Source organism: Protopterus annectens, chromosome 1.part0 (genome assembly GCF_019279795.1).
Source record: "Protopterus annectens isolate FY-2018-M chromosome 1.part0, PAN1.0, whole genome shotgun sequence".
Taxonomy (NCBI): Eukaryota; Metazoa; Chordata; order Ceratodontiformes; family Protopteridae; genus Protopterus; species Protopterus annectens.
This window is the reverse complement of record NC_056725.1, coordinates 1680671543-1680694478: the sequence shown is the minus strand read 5'-3', so window position 1 is coordinate 1680694478 and position 22936 is coordinate 1680671543. Positions and strand designations below refer to the sequence as shown.

General features: G+C 37.9%; 1 protein-coding gene across 1 annotated transcript in view; it reads right to left on the bottom strand.

Moving 5' to 3' along the window:
* LOC122799481 (glycoprotein endo-alpha-1,2-mannosidase-like) overlaps nucleotides 1–22597 on the bottom strand; it is a 230850-nt gene extending 208253 nt beyond the window's left edge. Inside the window, exon 1 of the mRNA XM_044068576.1 lies at nucleotides 21590–22597. Coding sequence (XP_043924511.1) covers nucleotides 21590–22139 — 550 coding nt within the window. The 5' untranslated portion in view covers nucleotides 22140–22597. The remainder of the gene's footprint in view (nucleotides 1–21589) is intronic.
* Between the last annotated feature and the right edge of the window lie 339 nt (nucleotides 22598–22936).

The window sequence follows — 22936 nt, the reverse complement described above, 5'->3', positions numbered from 1 at the left end:
TATAAGGACTTTTCAAGTCCTTTACTCTGTAGATATACTAGCTTCCATCTGGCTATATGTTTTAGCATACGACTGTTTACTGTGCCACCCACGTGGTGCGAGACCGAGAACTTGGTCCGGACTACTCGTAGCTTTGCAATTATACTACCATAGTTTGCCCAGCTTTATATGTCCAGCACTTCCCGGTAAAAGGCTGTTTGTGAACTACTCCACCCACATGGAGCACTGTCCGCGCATTTAGCTTGGCTGTAGCATATTTTCTTAAGTACATTTTACTGCAGAACAAGTCCAAACAGTTAACCTGCTGTATATTAGCAGCTCCCTGGCTGTGCTGCCCTCAGTAAATTCTCCTAAATTAATTGCCTCACATATTTCCCTAGGGAATATGGACCTCCACATTTAATTTCTTAACATGCACCTATAGACCATTAGTCATTTGTCAGGTACCCTATCTGGATGATATTCCTTCCACTGCTGACCATATTTACCTGCATTTTGTACCACTGCATTGTGATTTTTGTTGCTTGTACCCCTTGAATGCTGTTGCCTAGAAGTGCTTGAGAACTGTTTATACTGACTAAAAGTATGTATCTTACCTATTTAACAGTCACTATTTGTAATGTTATTCGTGTTACTGCTAGCTATTAGTGCCTATTTGGATATAAATGCTGAATTGCTAACTCTGTTTCTCTCCTCTACATTTTATCTCCCTTTCTCCCCATAGTACTCAGCTCTACCTTGTCCTGCTCCTGATATAACCACAGCCTACCTGGTGTGTTAAGAACCCTATCCAAAACCAGTGGCCTCAACCTCTAGTTTCCTGTTTTCTGAACCCTCTATCAAGAAAAGAAATAAGTATGTTATGGACTAAATCTACCTGGTAAAACAGAGCCCTATCCACGACCTGTTTCAGGGCTCCAAAGTTCGCTGGGAGCCTGAGCAGCCAGCTGCCTTACCCCTATTCTGTATCTACCTAACAGCCTACACACCTCTTCCACTTACCTTCACCCCCTCTCACTATAGTTTTATTTTTCTCCACTCTCCTACACTCCTCAGCTCCCTTTCAAACTCACCTACAATACCAGAACTGCCCACTAGGGGGCACCCCTCTCCCATCCATCTATCACTCCCTCTCTCCCTGTGCTACTTTTGTAAACTCAATCTATTTTTCTAAGCTTCTTGCCTGTTCCTATTCATACTTACATGGTGCCTGTCAGTTTGTACTCCTCTAGCAGTCTTTTTCCCCTAGACTCCCCCTCTATATTAAACCTCTCCACTCATGTCCTGCCCTCCAACCTGTAGCTACCTTCATTACTGATTGTTTCCTCGCTAACTTCTCTTCCTTTGTCTCTAGCTATTGAACACCCTCGCTAACTTCTCTTCCTTTGTCTCTAGCTATTGAACACCTTTCTGTCTCTATCTGTAGATATCTACTCTTGTATTGCCATCTACTCCCTCTCCAGTCCTAATCCTCCTTTCTTCTTTTTATTATTTTTGTTCTCCCCTATTTCCTGCAGTCGTCGTTTCCCAACTAACCTCCACTTAAGTTACCAACTTCTGGCTCCACCCACCTGCATTCTATTGCGCACCTTTCCCTTTCCTTACTGCCTCATTGTCTCGTGGGAGGTTATTTATACCCCTTGGCCTGTGAGGCGCCATCTTTTAGTTAGTGAGTCTCCGTTTGATGGTCACTAGCTGCTTTCTGCTCTGCCCTGGCATCTTTGCCCCTGGTAAGTGCTACAAGTGGTCTCACTATCTGGCTTATACAGCGATTGCATTTGTTTAATTGAATGGTCGTCGACCAGTTGAAATGTTCATTTTGGACTGATTGTTACTATTGCTTATCTTACAACACTCAACGTTTGCATTTGTGCTTAGCGACAAAGGTGTATTTGCTTATTTTGCTTACTTTGTCGTCGACCAGTTGAAATGCTCATTTTGGACTGATTATTAATATTACTTTATCTTACAACACTCAACGTTTGCATTTGTGCTAGCGACAAAGGTGTATATGCTTACTTTGTGTTCCTGTTACCTCATACCTGCCTAAATCCTTACTGTTACTTCTGTTCATGGCAATATAAGGACTTTTCAAGTCCTTTACTCTGTAGATATACTAGCTTCCATCTGGCTATATGTTTTAGCATACGACTGTTTACTGCGCCACCCACGTGGTGCGAGACCGAGAACTTGGTCCGGACTACTCGTAGCTTTGCAATTATACTACAATAGTTTGCCCAGCTTTATATGTCCAGCACTTCCCAGTAAAAGGCTGTTTGTGAACTACTCCACCCACATGGAGCACTGTCCGCGCATTTAGCTTGGCTGTAGCATATTTTCTTAAGTACATTTTACTGCAGAACAAGTCCAAACAGTTAACCTGCTGTATATTAGCAGCTCCCTGGCTGTGCTGCCCTCAGTAAATTCTCATAAATTAATTGCCTCACATATTTCCCTAGGGAATATGGACCTCCACATTTAATTTCTTAACATGCACCTATAGACCATTAGTCATTTGTCAGGTATCCTATCTTGATGATATTCCTTCCACTGCTGACCATATTTACCTGCATTTTGTACCACTGCATTGTGATTTTTGTTGCTTGTACCCCTTGAATGCTGTTGCCTAGAAGTGCTTGAGAACTGGTTATACTGACTAAAAGTATGTATCTTACCTATTTAACAGTCCCTATTTGTAATGTTATTTCTGTTACTGCTAGCTATTAGTGCCTATTTGGATATAAATGCTGAATTGCTAACTCTGTTTCTCTCCTCTACATTTTATCTCCCTTTCTCCCCATAGTGCCCAGCTCTACCTTGTCCTGCTCCTAATATAACCACAGCCTACCTGGTGTGTTAAGAACCCTATCCAAAACCAGTGGCCTCAACCTCTAGTTTCCTGTTTTCTGAACCCTCTATCAAGGAAAGAAATAAGTATGTTATGGACTAAATCTACCTGGTAAAACAGAGCCCTATCCACGACTTGCTTCAGGGCTCCAAAGTTCGCTGGGAGCCTGAGCAGCCAGCTGCCTTACCCCTATTCTGTATCTACCTAACAGCCTACACACCTCTTCCACTTACCTTCACCCCCTCTCACTATAGTTTTATTTTTCTCCACTCTCCTACACTTCTCAGCTCCCTTTCAAACTCACCTACAATACCAGAACTGCCCATTACGGGGCACCCCTCTCCCATCCATCTATAACTCCCTCTCTCCCTGTGCTACTTTTGTAAACTCAATCTATTTTTCTAAGCTTCTTGCCTGTTCCTATTCATACTTACATGGTGCCTATCAGTTTGTACTCCTCTAGCAGTCTTTTTCCCTAGACTCTCCCTCTATATTAAACCTCTCCACTCATGTCCTGCCCTCCAACCTGTAGCTACCTTCATTACTGATAGTTTCCTCGCTAACTTCTCTTCCTTTGTCTCTACCCGCTCTGTTCACCCTGCAAGCTTCTCTTCCTTTGTCTCTACCCGCTCCGTTCGCCCTGCAATCTCACTCCGCTCCCCTACCCTACCTCCAAATCCCAGCCACCCCCAGTGCCTCTACATTTCTACCTACCTAGCCACACCCCCTCGCCTTTTCCTCCAATCGCAACCTCACCACAATTATCCAATCTTCTCCTTTCCCTCCATATTTCTTTTTAACCACTCCCTTTCATCTCCTTCACCTTTATCTTGCAGCACCACACCCACTACATTTTGTACAAGTAACTAGAACTATAATATCCACCTTAGCAATGTATAAACCCCCCACCCTAGTACTCAAAAATACCTTACTCATACTCTAACTTCTTCCCCCTTTAATAATAGCACTCCTTATAACCTCCTATGAACACCCACTACTATCACACCTTCCCAACCCAACTAAACATTCTACCTCTTCAATTCCTACCTACCAAAACCATCACATCAACATTACTTCCACACCTAGCTATCTTTTACCTCAATATCATAGGACAATCCACATAAAATATGTTCACCTAAATCCTAGAAGGCTACCCCTTCCTCAAAGTAAATATACAAACACTGCATATCTAACCCTACTACTCTCCCTAATCAATGGTGATATTCACCCAAACCCAGGTCCAACTAGCTCCTCTATAAATCAGAACTTTAACCAAAACCCCACAGCTAGCCCCCTACCTAAAAAACATAACAACTCACTATCAACAGCTAACCTCAACATACGTAGCATTAATAACAAAACAACACAACTCCATGCTCTCTTAGAGCTCTATTCCTTTGATATTATTTGTCTAACAGAAACCTGGTTAAAACCTTCAACAAAAGACACTGAAGTCACCCCTCCTGGCTATAATATCTTGCGTATTGACAGGCTATCAAAAAAAGGTGGTGGAGTAGCTATATTATTTAAATCTAGCCTACAAATAACCACTTTCCACCAAAAACCTCCTCAGGACTCTAATGCTGAAATTCTTATTACCAAACTCAAACTAAACTCTGTCAAATCAATCTTTATTATCTGCATCCATGTCCCCCCAGGAAATAATATTTCTGCCATCGAAAACATCCTATGTTGGCTATCCCTAAACTTACCCAAAGAAACAATCATCCTAGGTGACTTAAACATTGATTGGCAATCTTGCAGCAACACACAGCCTACTAGCCATATTAATCTTTATGGGTTTTCACAAACTATCACCTCCCCCACTAGAATAAATAAGACTAACAAAAAAGAAAGTACCCCAGACTGGATACTCACCAACAATCAACCCCATACTTATGAAACAAGAACCCTCCCTGATGATATAAGTGATCACTTACTAACCTACATTATCAGGCTCAAAACCAACCTACCTACCCAAAACATAACTAGAACAATCAGAACCAAAAAAAATTCAACTTGGAGCTATTTCAAAGTGAACTGAATGCATGTAACTGATCCGCCTTAAAACACCTTTCTCTTGATGAAGCTGTAAATTTCTTCAATGCTACGTTCCTAGCCATACTTAACTACCATGCCCCCACTCACTCTATTAGAATTAGAACTAAATCTGCCCCTTGGCTCTCAAAAGAAACTAAGCAAAAAATCCACTTCAGAAATAAAATCTGGAACAAATCTCGCTTAACTAAAAACATTACAGATTACCAACACTACAAACAACTGAGAAATTAGACCAAAAAAGCAATAATGACTGATAAAAAAACTATTACCTGAAATCTCAGCAAACTCGCCAAAATAACCCACAAAAGTTCTGGGCAAACATAAATCAGTTACTACAGCCAAGTAAACCTATCACACCCAACCCACAAGGCTCTGACATAAACAATCCCAACCAAATTGCTAATGACTAATTCCTTTTTCACCAAAACAATTCAAACTCTAGCCAGTCAACTCTCTAGTAAAAACTCAACTATATCTAGTAAGCTAAAAAGCCACTCAGCAAACCGTAGAAACTGGTTTGAACAGATTTATTGACATAAGATAAAAATAAAAAAGAAATACACCGTCCGAAATAAATAACATCCAAAATATGTAACTGAGTACTAAGCGCTTTCACCCTGTCTCGTTAGGGGCATCCTCAGAGTACTGAATGAATCAAATGTAAGCCATCCCTAATATACTACTAAAACAATTGAATAATTAATTAATTGATTGTGATTCAGCAAGCATAGCATTTAAAGTAAAACCAGCAGTAACAATACTGTGTGCAACATATTATTGCAACCATAAAATCATCTTTAAAAATGAATTTAAAAATGAATTTAAAATGAATTTAAAAACAAACTTTCAATAATTGATGCGATAAGTAGGTGAATAAATAAAAAAGTAAAAACGGTGCCTTTATGAATATGCTTGAATAAATGTACAGTGTTATTGTAATAAAATCATACAATGTATGTATCATCCAGATATCGTAAATACAATATAATTTTACTCCAATACATGCATGTAAAAACCTGTTCTGTCTCCCAGTGTGCTAAAACCAAGTTGGCTATAGCAAATTTTGGAAAGACAATTAGATGTCCAGGCCACTGTAATTGTAACTCCACCATGGTTGTGTATGCAGCATCTTGTTCAGTCTGCCAAGCGTTCTACATTGGTAAAACTATTAGGAGATTAAGAGCATGTATTATTGAACATTTGAGAGATATTAAAAAACATAAAAACACTAGTGCTTTATACAATCACAGTGTTAAATGTTCTAATTTTAAGAGATTTTTATTTTTCATTATTGATAGAATACCTCATAATGTACATAAAGGAGGAGAAAAAAGGAATGTCTTTGGCAACTCAGGCTTAATGCCTGTAATTGGCCGGGCGTTAATGAACACGTGTCAATCTCTAGTGTGCTGAAACTTAAATCACATTTTATATAAAATTTTTATTACACTCAAAACTTTTATGCATTTTACTAAATATCTATTATACATTCCCAACATTTTATACAACACACTATTTAATTACTTGAACAATAATTATATATAATTATATAATTATATTTCACACCATCAACTACTCAAGTCAACACAATTCATACAACACAATACACTAACACACAAATGGAGTGTAATTTCAGATTTATTAGTTATCAATACCCATATGCTAGGTTTTAAAGATACATACATTGTGTATGATTTTTATTACAAAAACAGTGTACATTTATTCAAGCATATTCATAAAGGCACTGTTTTTACTTTTTTATTTATCCACCTACTTATCGCATCAATTATTGAAAGTTTGTTTTTAAATTCATTTTTAAATTCATTTTTAAAGATGATTTTATGGTTGCAATAATATGTTGTACACAGTACTGTTACTGCTAGTTTTACTTTAAATGCTATGCTTGCTGAATCACAATCAATTAATTAATTATTCAATTGTTTTAGTAGTATATTAGGAATGGCTTAAATTTGATTCATTCAGTACTCTGAGGATGCCCCTAACGAGACAGGGTGAAAGCGCTTAGTACTCAGTTACATATTTTGGATGTTATTTATTTCGGACGGTGTATTTCTTTTTTATTTTTATCTTATGTCAATAAATCTGTTCAAACCAGTTTCTATGGTTTGCTGAGTGGCTTTTTAGCTTACCAGTTATTATTTCTAACTGCCTTTCGAGTTTCGTCTCTCAGCATCCGTTTTCTGACTGGTGTGTTAAATTTCATGACCGTCAACTACAACAGGTTATCGGTACCGTTTAAGGGTCTGTCAGCCATCCCTTGGTTTCTATAATCCAACAAGAACTTATCAAAAACTTATTCGTGAGCTTGGTTGCTTTTTGCAGAACTTTAATTCACTGTATACTACTCACCATTTCAACATGGATCGGAACTTATTTTTCATCGCTAACTACTGGTTTTAATTGTGGGTGATCGTTTTTTGTATTTGGAACACAGTTTGCGCTAACATGGATCGGCTGCTTCTTGAACACATTGAACTTACTCAGAAGCTTATTAAGGCACTTCATGACAGGATGCAGAAGAGCCCAGTGGAAACAGACGTTTTAGTCTCCGATTCACAGGAGAGGTTGTGCACCCTACATTCTACACCAAATACTAGTACACATCGACCGTCAGCTAGAAATCGTTCTAGGAGTCCTATTGGAGGTGGGACTAATACAGGAAGCAACATTTGCGTAGATCCACCCCTCAACTCCGTGATGAATACTAGGGACAGACTGAATAGAGGTGTGCCTGGCACAAACACAAGAGAGGAAACATACCACTTGGATTTAAATTTTTTTCTTGCAGCTCCCTCACTGTGCGATAGACAAGATTCCAAATACAGAAACATGGGTAGTCTGAACACACAAATTAAGGAGTTTGAACGAGTCCTTAGGACTTACAAGTCATTACAAATGGATAATGTTTTCCTTGAAAGATGTGCTGAATTAGGACAAGTTCCTAAAGGACTACGGGTTTTTAAACTACCACATGGGTTCAAAGAAGGTACTGTTTTGTTTGAAGAGTTATTACAACTATTTGACAAGACTGGTTTGGAACTGGTCAAGCTTACTATACGTAATAATAATGTCAGATTAGCTGCTTTAAATGAACAATTGTGTTTAATAGATAAGAGTATAAGACAGGATCTTCTATATGAACATAATAAGTTTAGACTAGAAAATATCTTTAAAGATATGGACAAATTCATTAATAAAGATTAATAGAGACACCCACGATTATAAGAACAAAAAAGTTTATGTACATTTTAAAGAATACAAGAACATGAAACGTATTTTAAAACCTACTGATTTTGACTCTAACACAGAAATTAATCCAACCCCTCCTAACAAGCAACCTTACAGAGGTGGTAACAACATTAACACATTTAATGACGAGGAAGGGCAGGGGGTTTTTTTAGAGCAACCGACTCTCAGGAGATCAGAAAGGTTACGGGATCGACAAGGCAGTTACAATCATCAGCAGAACAAAAACTACAACAGAACAGTATACAGGGCCAATTCTTGGCGCAGATAGACTTATCACACACAATAGATCAAGTTGATGAGAGAGAAAATAGTATACCAAGTTTGGTTTCTCAAGTGAGTGATTTCACAAGTGATATTTGTTTTGCTAATGCAGTAATTTATGCAAATGAAGTGTTTGAATTTGAAACAACATCAAACTCTGTTAGTTTATTTTACGACAACAATTGTTCTATTATCACTGAAGGGGGCTTTAGTCTATACAATTTTACTGACAAAAAGTTTGGAAAAGACCATTTAGCCCTCCTCGGCAGAGGTTTTACATTTGTGCCTTCTTTCAAACTGGATATTGGCAAATTGTTAATCAATTTAAAATTATACACTAGAATTTTGAATTTAAAAATCTTTTTTTCAAACAACAAGGATCCTTCTTGTGAGTTTAGAAATTTTACTTTTAAACGTAGTAGTACCTTTATACCTCCACAGAATTTCATGGTACATATTTTTGAAAAACTATGCGAAAGTCAGATTTTTATCTAGTAAGTTACATACAAAATACAACCTCATGCCAGCAGAAACATTTTGCCTTAAAGAACTTACTATGTCAGACAAATACAGAATAATGAAACCTGACAAAGGAGGTAGTGTGGTTATTATGACCAACACAGACTACTACAATAGGAAGTCAATCTTGCTCGAGGACAGTAACACCTATGAAAAAGTAAGCAAGCACAAAGTACATAGAGCATACACCAAGGTAGACTGGTTGTTATATGAATATTTAATGGATGGAAGTATTAATAAGGAGGAGTTTACGTATTTATCAGTGGAATTTCCAATTATTCCATCCATGTTTGGAATCCCCAAAATACATAAAAACATGCACAACCCACCATTTAGGCCTACAGTTCCTGCAAGGGGATCTAAGACCGAGGCGATCGCTGCTTACATAGATATTCATTGTAAGGAGATAGTTAACAAATTACCACATGTCCTAAGAGACTCTTGGCATTGTTTGGATTTGGTGAGGCAAAGTATCACGAATCTTGGTTCTAATTTCATTATGGCTACCATAGATGCAGTGAATTTATTTACTGTTATTCCGCACATAGAAGGATTGCAAATGTTTGAGGCTAGTTTACATAAATACAGTGACATGAATACTTCAAAATGTAGATTTTTGACAGAGTTGATGGAAATTGTTCTTGAGAACAATTTTTTATATTTGAACGAAGAATAATATAGACAAAGAACTGGTGTGGCTATGGGGGCCAGATGTGCCCCTATCTATGCCAACTTGGTTTTAGCACACTGGGAGACAGAACAGGTTTTTACATCCATGTATTGGAGTAAAATTATATTGTATTTACGATACCTGGATGATATACTTATTTTCTGGAGTGGGAATAATGATGAATTTGCTGAATTTGTTGGATTTTTAGGTAAGACATCTAGTTTCCTCAAATTCACCAGTCAAATTTACGACAATAATTGTGAATTTTTAGACATTGTTTTTTCACACCACAATAACTGTATACAGTCCAGCATTTTTAGAAAGAAAAATTTTTCAAACTCCTTTTTGCATTTCGACAGTTGTCATCCTTATTATCAAAAGAGGAATTTGGTAAAAGGTCAGATGGTTAGACTGTCTAGAATCATCAGTGAGAATGATGTATTTAACCAGGAAATAGAAAAACTATCTAATATGTTTTTTGACAGAGGATATCCTCAGGACCTCATTTGTAACATCAAGAAGGAAGTTAATACAAAAAGACATTTGTTATACAGACCCATTATTAAATTTGGTATTAACAACACATTTGAAATCAAAAGTGAAGTACCTAGAAATGACACATTTATTTTACCATACAACGATACATCTCCTCAAATAGTGAACATTATACAGGAAACTTGGCTTAGTGTTATTACCAACAATGCAGAATTGTCTGACGTTTTGGGTATTCGGCCCAAGACTACTTTTAGTAGAGGAAGGAACTTAAAAGATCTCTTTGAGAGTAACACTAACACTGACATTTTCAAAAAGTCAAAAATGAATAAATGTGGAGCATGTCAGGTGTGCAAATATATCAATGACGGTCCATACGTGGCTATAGCAAATTTTGGAAATACAATTAGATGTCCAGGCCACTGTAATTGTAACTCCACCATGGTTGTGTATGTAGCATCTTGTTCAGTCTGCCAAGCGTTCTACATTGGTAAAACTATTAGGAGATTAAGAGCACGTATTATTGAACATTTGAGAGATATTAAAAAACATAAAAACACTAGTGCTTTATACAATCACAGTGTTAAATGTTCTAATTTTAAGAGATTTTTATTTTTCATTATTGATAGAATACCTCATAATGTACATAAAGGAGGAGATGAGAAGATGGTGCTCGAGGCAAAGGAATGTCTTTGGCAACTCAGGCTTAACGCCTGTAATTGGCCGGGCATTAATGAACACATGTCAATCTCTAGTGTGCTGAAACTTAAATCACATTTTATATAAAATTTTTATTACACTCAAAACTTTTATGCATTTTACTAAATATCTATTATACATTCACAACATTTTATACAACACACTATTTAATTACTTGAACAATAATTAAATTTTTTATATAATTATATTTCACACCATCAACTACTCAAGTCAACACAATTCATACAACACAATACACTAACACACAAATGGAGTGTAATTTCAGATTTATTAGTTATCAATACCCATATGCTAGGTTTTAAAGATACATACATTGTATGATTTTTATTACAATAACACTGTACATTTATTCAAGCATATTCATAAAGGCACTGTTTTTACTTTTTTATTTATTCACCTACTTATCGCATCAATTATTGAAAGTTTGTTTTTAAATTCATTTTAAATTCATTTTTAAATTCATTTTTAAAGATGATTTTATGGTTGCAATAATATGTTGTACACAGTATTGTTACTGCTAGTTTTACTTTAAATGCTATGCTTACTGAATCACAATCAATTAATTAATTATTCAATTGTTTTAGTAGTATATTAGGGATGGCTTACATTTGATTCATTCAGTACTCTGAGGATGCCCCTAACGAGACAGGGTGAAAGCGCTTAGTACTCAGTTGCATATTTTGGATGTTATTTATTTCGGACGGTGTATTTCTTTTTTATTTTTATCTTATGTCAATAAATCTGTTCAAACCAGTTTCTATGGTTTGCTGAGTGGCTTTTTAGCTTACCAGTTATTATTTCTAAACAACTATATCTAACTGCAACTTAAACCCACCTCCCCCTTTTCTGTTCCAACCTGTCCCAACAACTTACATTCTCTCCCTTATCAAAACACTCAAACCATGTACTCCCTCTGCTGACCTACTACCCGCAGAATACTTGCAATTAGCAGCCAAATCCATAGCCTACCCAATTTCCATACTCATCAACAGAACCATCACTGAGGGATATGTCCCTAAACTTTGGAAAGTCTCCCATATTATCCCATTTCATAAGGGTGGAAATTCTACTGAAATCTCAAACTACCGCCCTATAGCCCTACTCTCTCCCTTATCTAAGATTATGGAAAGATGTATACACAAGCAACTGCTTGACCATCTTCTCCAAAATAACTTGCTCTCTAATACCAAACATGGTTTTAGACCTTCCCACAGTACCACCACTGCCCTCCTCTACTTTACAGACACAATCAACAAAAATCGTAACCATAACACCCTTTCCTCTGCACTTTTCTTAGACCTGTCCAAGGCTTTTGACATGGTCAACCACCAAATACTCATACACATTCTTCAATCTTTGTCACTTGACATCCAACCTATTAACTGGTTCCAATCCTACTTAAATAACAGACATCAAACAGTACTGTGAAACTCCACTCTATCTTCCCAGCTACCTGTTAACAATGGTGTCCCCCAAGGGTCCATTCTGGGTCCCCTCCTGTTTTCTTTATTTATCAATGACCTCCACCAAGTAGTTCCCCAAGCTACATGCATACAATATGCAGACGACTCTACACATTTGCTCAGCCACATCTGTATCAGATCTTCACTCCCTTATACAACACATATTTAATGCTGTAGAAGAATGGTTTTCACAACGCTGTCTCCTACTTAACCCAAAAAAAACTAAACTACTTCTCTTTACTCCTTCCAGTAAATCGTCCCATATAGACTTTACAATAACATCTAAAAATGGCACACCTATTTCACAAGATCCTACTACCAAACTACTAGGTATTACCATTGACAACAACCTTAACTTCGATACCCATATAAGCAACACTTTGAAAATTATTAATAAAAAAATAGGCTCTCTTTACAGAATCAAACCTTTCCTCACACCAGAATCTAGAAAAACTATTGCCCACTCCCACCTTATCTCTCCCCTTCTCTATGCTTCACCCATATTTACTAACTTGTCAAAAAAAAATCTTTTGAAATTAGAAAACTCCTACCACAACATAGCTAGATTTGCTACAGGTAACCCTTTCAGAACCCACCACTGTACTAATCTAAAGCAACTAGGGTGGCTTGAATTATAGCAGCAACTAAAAATTAATCAACTAGCCATAGCCCATCAAATTCTTTATCAACCTGACAAAACACCTATACTATCTACTCTTATTTACCCCTACCAAAATCTAAAGTCCCTTAGATCTGCACACAAACTTCTAGCAAATATTGACAAAGCAAACAACAAGGCTGGAGATTCCCTTTTTTTCTAACACTGTTGGAAAACACTGGAACCTGCTTCCCTCTGAGCTTTCTACTATTCCCTCAAAATCTCTCTTTAAAAAAAGACTTAAACTCTACCTCAAATCACAATGGCCGTGCCCCTGTACTAATCCTGACTAACTCTAGCTCTTGACACCTGACTAAAAGTTATACCTTAAGACCCAAAGTCTACTTCTCATTTACATCAACAGACCTATATCTCCTTCCTACTATCTTTATATATTATGTTCCTCTTAATCTCCTTTACCCTCTATTACTGTACATGACGCTAGTATTCTCTCAGAATGTCACTTGTAACAATATTTTTGTCACAATATTTTACCATTCATGTTATAATTACTGCATTTTTACACTTTATAACTATGTCTCCAGTTATAATGCTTTCATTTACTCGGTTATTTTCATGTATTTCTTTAATGTAAATTAATTTTAAACTTTGGAGCTTATCTCCCCGGGCCTCTACTGAAAATGGACATGTATCCAGCTAGACTAGCCCGGTCAACAAATGTAAAATAAAATAAAAATAAAATAAAATAAATAGATCACACATGCACTCAAGTCCTTAAACAATATATACCAGTATAACGGTGTCATAATTCATGTTGGTGTCAATGACGTGAGGTGCATCTCTCTGGACTATAAGGAGAGAGACATGATGGAGCACTCAGAGTATGTGTCCAATGCACATATAAGCCTTGCACTGAGCAGCATTCTACCTTCTTAAAGGATGATTCCATGATAAGTGCAAAAAATAATTGACTTCAATAATTGGCTTAGTTTTTGGTGTCATTCAAAGGGGGGTCCAAACTTTGTCAGCCTCAGTGGACATGCTTGACAGACCACACTGCTTCACCCAAAATGACCTGCATCTGTCCTCTCTAGGGTTTCGATTACTGGCAAAGACAATGCCCACTCCATAGTGCCTTTTTAGGTAATGCCAACTTGATAAACCTACCAACAAAACAAACAAGCAAAGAAAAATATGAAGGTGTTACTGATCAATGCTAGGAGCCTCAACAAGAAATTCCACTCCCTACAAGCCCCCTCTCACGTTGGGAGGTCACTGGCATCTGTGTAGCAACTGAGATGCAGTATAAAATGGCAGACAGCACTCCTGCTGTGCAGGTTTATAATGCCTTTCACACATTTACACCAGCTACTGTGCAGGAGGGGAAAAAATGTGGAGATGTCTCAATCTACATCCAGAAGACACTTGCATCAAGGCTGGTTGTTGTTGTTGTTGTTGTGTCTTTCGGCTTTTCTCGGTTAGGGGTCACCACAGCGGAACTCCGGTCCGCTAATGATTGGCAGTTGATTTTTACGTACCGAGTTGCCAGCCCTGACGCACAACCTTCAACGAAGGAAAGCCCATTCACGCATGTCTCCACGCAGAAGACACTCTAGCTGAGAGTCAAACCGAACAGCGTCTTACTGTGAGGCGACAACGCTACCGTAGCACCATGCAGCATAATCCACTAAAGCTTCTTCATGTCCAAATAACCATCAGAAAGTTCTCGTACCATACATCAGCTTGCTACAGAACTCCCTCTATGACAAAAGAAAGCCACAACACCTATCCAGAGGAACTAGAATCACTCAGTATTAAACCAATATCATTTTCCTGGGTGATCTAAACTATATAACTATAGACCAGGAAACCTGCAACACCACTAGTGAACAAGCATGGAGATTCTTGGACTTTTATCAATACAAATGCCCTAGAACAATTAGCGTAACCACTAGGGTGAATAACATGTTGGATCTTGTCCTTGAAAAGATGGGAGCATCCTGCACCATCCTTTTCATATCTTCATCACTTTTAGATCTGGCCATAAAGCAATCTCCTTTGAAATAAAATTGAAATCAAAGATCCCTTCCATTCAAGTTACCTTTAGAAATTTCTTTAAGACAAACTACTTACTCCTAAGTGATAAGCTGGGCAAGCTTCAAATCCCCATAAACCCACTTAACTCCACTGAATATGTAGAAACATACGACATCATACTATACCAGCATATAAATAGCTACACATATGCAGCTGTACCCAGTAGGATCGAGCAAGGGGTAAAACCACAGAAACAAACCCCCATGGTAGATCCATAATATCAACAAGCTCTACTGTAAAAGGAAAGGAATTTTGACCAAAAGTAAGAAGAGCAAGTCCAAAAATCTAAGAGCCCTTGTCACTGAAAAAAATAAACTCAGGAGCTTAATAAAATCCACCAAAGCCAAGTCTGAGGCTAAAATAGCTACCCAAGTCAAAAACAATCACAAGGCATTTTTAGTTATGTTTGTAATCTCAAAACACAATGCAGCAATGGGCAAAGCTGATTGTGAAAGATATGACCTAAACTGAGGCTGAAGATACAGCAATCCTACTGGCCAATAAATTTAACTCTAACTTTACCCCTCTGTCTGTCCCTCAAGATATTCCTGAAACTGGCTCACCTCCGGTTATCACACAAGACCAAGTGCTAAAAGTGCGACCAAAAGCTAAAAATAATGTATCAATGGGTCGTGACAATGTCTCTGGATGCATCTTAAAAAGCATGGAGCATGATTTATCCACACTCCTAACAACACTGTTCAATCTCAGCCTCCATACAGGTTTTGTACCAAGTGAATGAAGAACAGCTACAGTCATTCTCATGCTTATGTAAGAAGAACCTTCCACAGACCCAGGTAATTACTGACCCATAAGTCTAACCAGCCTCATATGCAAAGCCATGGAAAGACTTAGCATGAAATTCATCAGTCCGGATATAGGGAACCTCCAGTTTGGATTTTTCAGTGGCAAGAACGCTTACTCAGCTTTTTTTTTTTTTTGAAAAGGTCACGGAAGTAATGGATGAAGTCAAAATGGTACACACTGCATATCTCAACCTTACCAAAACTTTTGATGCAATTCCCCACTCAGTCATAGTAGAAAAGCTAAATACACCAGGAATAAACCCTGTATTACCTACTGGATTGCTAAATGGTTCACAGATAGGGCAGACATGATCAAAATAAGGGAAATTACCTCTACAAAGAGACCAGTCACCAGTGGAGTCCCCAGGGTTCTAAGCTGGGACTCTCCTGTTTGGCATCTACTTTTCTGAAGTAAAAGCCAATACCAAAGTGCTCTAAGTATGCAGATGACTGCAAGCTAGAAGCAGTCACTGAATCCCCAAACAACTTCCTGCAGGAAGATTTGTCTCAAATATCTGGTGCCAAAATCATGGACAAACTAAATGATAGAAAATGCATTTTTGTATCCTTTGGGAAATCATTTACCCCAGGAAGCTACCACATTGGCAATACTCCCCTAAGAGTTGACCCACTTGTTCAGGATTTAGGAACTTGTGGACAGTTGCCTAACTTTTGACAAACATGCCACTTCACCATCTAACACAAAATAATTTACTAGCCAACTGTCAACATGGTTTTAGACCTTCACATAGCACCACTACTGCCCTTCTTTCCTTCACAGATAGTATCAACAAACACCGCAATCTAAACAAACTCTCTTCTGCCCTATTTATTGACCTGTCTAAAGCTTTTGACATGGTAAATCACCAAATTCTCATCACAATACTAAAATCCCTGTCACTTGATACATCCTCCATAAAGTGGTTCCAGTCTTACCTTGACAAATGACAACAGGCCGTACTATGGCACAACTCTCTCTCTACTCACTTGCCAGTCAACCTTGGTGTCCCTCAAGGATCCATCCTTGGACCTCTACTTTTTTCCATATTCATCAATGACCTTCACCTTGCCATCCCCCAAGCCACATGCATACAATATGCAGATGACTCTACACCGATATGCTCAGCCCCCTCCTCTTCTGAACTCCTCTACCTTACCCAACAAGTCTTTAACACAGTTGAGCAATGGTTCACACATAGATGCCTTCTCTTAAACCCCAAAAAGACTAAACTCCTCCTTTTCTCTCCTACTAAAAAATCCCCCCATTGGATTTCTCAGTTAACTCTACCAATAAAACTATTATATCCCCTGAACCTACCACCAAACTATTAGGAGTCACCATTGACAATAATCTAAACTTTGATATCCATATAAACAATACTATAAAAACCGTCAACAAACAGCTAGGCTCTCTATATAGGATAAAATCATTTCTCCTACCTTCAGCTCGAACCACAATAGCACATACTCATCTAATCTCTCCTCTTCTATATGCCTCACCTATTTTTACTAAGCTATCTAAAAATAATCTCAGCAAACTGGAAATGTCCTACAATAACATCGCCAGATTTGCAACAGGTAACCCATTTATAACCCATCACTGCATTAATTTAAAACAGCTAGGATGGCTTGAACTACAAAATCTAATTAAATACCATCAACTAACTATAGCTCACAAAACCCTTTACACACCTTCCAAAACACCTATTCTTTCCACACTAATCACTCCCTATAAAAACCTAGAATCCTTAAGGTCTTCTCAGAAACTTCTAGCACATACTACTAAAACAAACAACAAGGCTGGTGACTCACTTTTTTCTAATATACTTGGAAACGCCTGGAATCTCCTACCAAACAAACTCTCCACACTTTCCTGTTTCAAAAACAATCTGAAAGTGCATCTTAAAACTCACAGGTTATGCCCATGCTCTAAACCTGACTAGCTCAAGTGCCACTAAATAGTGTGGTCTTCCCATCCCATCTACTCATCTAAAGAAACTTCTTCCTTATAAAACTAGTTCTACTAACTATCTCTAGAGCACCTAATCTATATTACTTTCATTTGCTATGACTGTATTCTACACTGTAAATTTTGGGATATTAACTGCATCCTTTGTTATGCCTGTATTCTACACTGTTAATTTTTTACTATGATAACCTGTAATTGGCACTGTAAATAGAATTTATTTGTCTTCTATATCCGTAGATAGAATTGTGTTAAATTCATTGTCTTACCTAGGAGCTTATCTCCTCGGGCCTCTACTGAAAATGGGCATGTATCCAGTTAGACTAGCCCGGTAAACAAATGTAAAATAAATAAATAAAGGTAGTCTATAGTGCACACTGTATAAACAAAGGGTTCTGTCTACATCTAGGGATGTCACTGTCTCCCTTTACTCAGCCCTCATCAAGCCATTCGCGGAATATAATGCTACCTTTGGAAGCATCTGTCCAGACACATGCAACAAGTGGAATGACCACAGAGGTATCTTGCTAAAAAGATACAAGGCCTAAAAGAACATGTCCTACATGGACTGAATCAATGCCCTGTCACTATACTCAGTATCCTACAGACTGACCTGTCTGGCGTACAAGGCATCCTCTGACCCATGACTGATTGATTTACTGCACATCAGAGTAAAATGGCTTCAGAAATACTCTGTCTAGGAATCTAAACCTCTTATGCAATATCAACAGAATAGTTTGAAGGGACACATACATCTTACAGAGAATACTGCTGCTGTGGAACATACTCCCCACCTACATAAAGGAAATTTAACCCTTTCCATATTCAAGCGCAAGTTAGATCTATGGATAGGAAACAGAAAATATATCCCAGGACTCCACTTGTACTACTAATGGGCAGAGGCAGCTCCTAAATGCTTTATACCATGCACATGTCCACTCAAATTATCCACAGTATGATTCATATATTAACAGTTTAACATAGCAGTTGAGAATTAAATTAATGCAACAAGGAGGTTGTGTGCTAACTAGCTGGTACAAGTAATTCTCATTAGGGGTAATATAAAATTATCAATCATGGGATGGGTAACAGTCTACAATCGAATGAGATAGGTTATTTTGAGCACAGAAAGGAAAATCAGCTAGGCTTAAAATGGCCCGCAAGGGCAGCTAGTCTAGTTCTTGCCTGCGGACCTGTGAACCTATAAGACAGACATAAACTGAACTTTTCACATTTACTAACAAATTAATAGAAAGCATCAGAGATTTAAAAAATTGTGCAACACATTAATGCAATGAAGCAACATTTATGGAATTATTTGTTAAACATGAGTATGGACTGATCCAAAAGACCCTTTTTGGTCACATCCCAGGCAAAAAGAGAGACAAGACCAGTAAAAGCATTTTCATATAACAAATAACATTTCTATTAACAACAATTACATCACAACTGCAATATGCATTTTAGTTAATCAGTAGACTAAATGTGTTATCTTGAAAAAGACTATATTAGATTAGGCATTAATATTTAATATTAGCAATCTTACTTTGATAACTGCCACTAGATACATATATTAACAGTTTAATACAGCAGTTGAGGATTAAATGAATGCAACAAGGAGGTCGTGTGCTAACTAGCTGGTATAAGTGTGCTAATTGTTAACAGCAAAACAGCTATATTCCCTTTGTTTTGTAGACACATTCTGAATTGCTTACGAAATAAGAAAAGAGTTGCCTATTATTGGAAAAGAATTCCAAGTTGCAACTAGGAACTGAATTTAGGTTCCAGTTCTGAAATTCCACTTAACTGCAAAAGTGACCGGCAATTTATGCCAAAACAGGAATTCCAGTCAGATTTGTCTGGCAATATAGTACAACAACCTTCTAATTAGATAAAAAAACAGCATTGCAACATCAAACTTTGAAATTTCAAGTAGTTAGCAGGGGTGCAGCCAGAAATTTACATTTTGTACTCAAAGCTATTGTTGTTGCTCCACCCACTACCACACGTCATTTTAAAAATGTACTGAACTCCGAAAATACTACCCCATAGATGAAGATAACATTTTAGTTTCAATTGTTAACATTTATACCCACAAAAAGCTATTTTTAGAGTTTATTCATTTCACACAAGCATTCCCTGTATATCTCTATATTGCAAACATTTGTTTATACAGTTATAGACATTCTGTGCTTTGAGTGTTGCCATTTACAAGAGACTGTCAAAAAAATGTACTCAGTTGAGTATACTGAGTACACCTAGCTACACCCTCGGTAGGTACCCAATCTTTTTTATGTAAAGCTTAAGCATGAGACTCCTATATAGTCAGCCTTCTGGTGGTGTAGAGAGATAAAACCCTGACTATAATTCAGGCATCCTAAGCTCACTTAACAGTTCAGGCACTTGACGCAGGCAAGGGGAGGATTGCCTATCCTAGGATGAGAGGGAGAGAATATACAGATGACAAGCAGAGCTCTCATAACTCTAGTACAGGTCAGGGCATGAAACCTGGAGTGTCTATCTGGGACTGGAATGGATTCACTTCCTGGGTCATGCCTCACTGCTCGCCCAGTCTATCAGGACATCACCATGCTAAGGTCAGAGGTCGAGGTCCTAACTTTGTAAGATAATAACTACTGCGAAGAGCAGTGGTGGCAACTCAGTCCAGTTTGCTCCCGTGTCTCATATCGACCCTATGGAAAAGGGGGAGAAGGGAGACCAGAGTGTTGTTCTGGCAAGATTAGATATGACAACCTGGCCACAAAAATTCCATTAGTTTGGAGAAGGGAAACTTTGGGGGAGCAGTGCTGCCACCATAGCAGACATCCTAAATAAATACAACTTCTCAGTGAAGAAACAATATATATATACATATTCACGCACATATATATATATATATATATATATATATATATATTCACTTTGAATCATCGAATGTTCAGAACATCGACGTTCTGATCATCGAGACCAGATCATCGATGTTCAGAACATCGAAAATTCAAAATGAACCTTAAAAAAAAAAACAAAAAAAAAAACATCACAAACACTATGTTATGTAGGGGGCTTCGTTCCCCTGTGCCACCCACACCCCCCTACTTTTATATTCCAACCCCGAGATCGCACTACAGTGGGGTAAAGGAAATCTCCTGTTTACCACTATATGCGGTAGCGCTAAACGGGAGATTTCCCATACCCTACCCGCAATGCCAACACTTAGAAGGCACACACACAACATGCAGGGCACCTTGCTGCCCTGCATACACACCCAACATTCCACAATCTCACTTACCTGGCACTTCCACTTTAAACCTTCGATGTTCTGAACATCGATGTTCTGGTCTCGATGATCAGAACTTCGATGTTCTGAGCATTCAATGATTTAAAGGGAACCCATAGATATACATATATATATATATATATATATATATATATATATATATATATATATATATAAAAACATATATATGCATATAGTCAAAGCAAACAGCTGCAGAAAAAAAATCCAGCAATAAACGCCAAGAAAAGCAAAACTATCCAAAAAGGAGACATTACCAATAACTCTCCTAAAACCATTAAAGAGGATAATACCATTTCAAGAGTAAGGCTGCATTAACCCATAGACATAAATTCTTTAAAAAAGCATAAAGAATACTGCCAACATTTTCTTGAACAATCATCATGACAGTATGCTGCCCCAGAAGTCTAACATCTGCACAATCAAAATTAAAAACATTGCTTGCTTTTGCTGTGGCAAAATACATGTTAAGTACTGCTGACTGCAGTTATGCAACTCTTACCTGCAGAAGCTGTACGAATTTGCTTCATGTGTGCATCTATGACTCCAATATCTCTGGAACTGTAAGCCCCAAGTTCAGGATAGAAGTTGGCTCCAATATCTTCAGGGGGAACATGCTTCCCTTTGGGATAATTGTTTACAATTTGGGGGTCCCAATGTGGTAAAAGAGGGTGGTTCCAGTGAATATATTTACCATCAACTTGTGGGTTCCCATACCAGCTGTAGTAAAAAAGATGAATATCATAATTTGGTGTCACTAACATATCTGGGCTTGCTTCAGAATTCGCAGCATTGTTCATTCCAGTATCTAAATCCATTTTTGAATGATGGGGTGGCAGGTTTGCAGGACTTCCGTTTGAGATAACAGGGTTGTTTTGTGCTTTTCTTACAGCAGCAACTTCTTGTTGAACCTGGGGCAGTAATCCAAGACCAAATGGGCTTCTAAACTCTGCTCCTGGAGGCTTTAGAGTTTTCAGACCCATCATAACACCAAAAACGAATAAAACAAACAACAATAAAGTAATGCATGTTTTCCGTCGAAATCTGGCCATGATGACATTCTTGTGCAGTCAGAAGCAAAAATATTCACCTCTATTAAGAAAAAAATAAGCATTAGTCTCACTAGGACGATTCACTGCATTTACATCAGTATAAGCAACTCATATCAAGACTATTCAGTTTGCTGAGTTGTTTTACAGAAAGAGCTAAATGCCATACATATGAGCTCTTTGGACAGGAAAACAGGCATTTCGTTACTTATTCGTGTACGGTACCCCCTGATTTAACAAAAGTACTGTAACAGGAAATACTAAACAACATATACGTAATTCTAATACTAATAAGTAAACTATTAAACCATCGTAGTCCAGGGGCGGTCCGTGCTATTAGACTGCAGCCCTCCCAACTGTAAAATAAGAAAAATAAACAAAATATAAAATAAAAAGAAAATAATAAAAATAACCACGAGTCCCGCAACATTGCACATGCGCACTCGCGGCATTTCCGATACTCGGACCGCTGGTGAACCAGTCTGGAGCATGCGCACAGAATCCAGACTGTCTCCACCAGTAGTCCGGACTACAACACGTGAATCTACATTTTCCCACCAGTCTATGCAGTAGTTTTGACTGTATAGAGTGGAAGGGGATCGGAATTGCAACGTCCGTAGGTGTGGGGTGTCGAGGGACAACTAGAAGGAGCCTTACATTCTCTCACGGGATAACAGCTCCTCGGCCAGCAACGATGGTGCAGGATACAGCGCAACGAACGATGAAGCTTTGGACTTTGCAGGTAAGAGGTGTGAGTGTGATGCCCCAGCCTGGGCACTACATGGTGGTGGGTTAGGTAG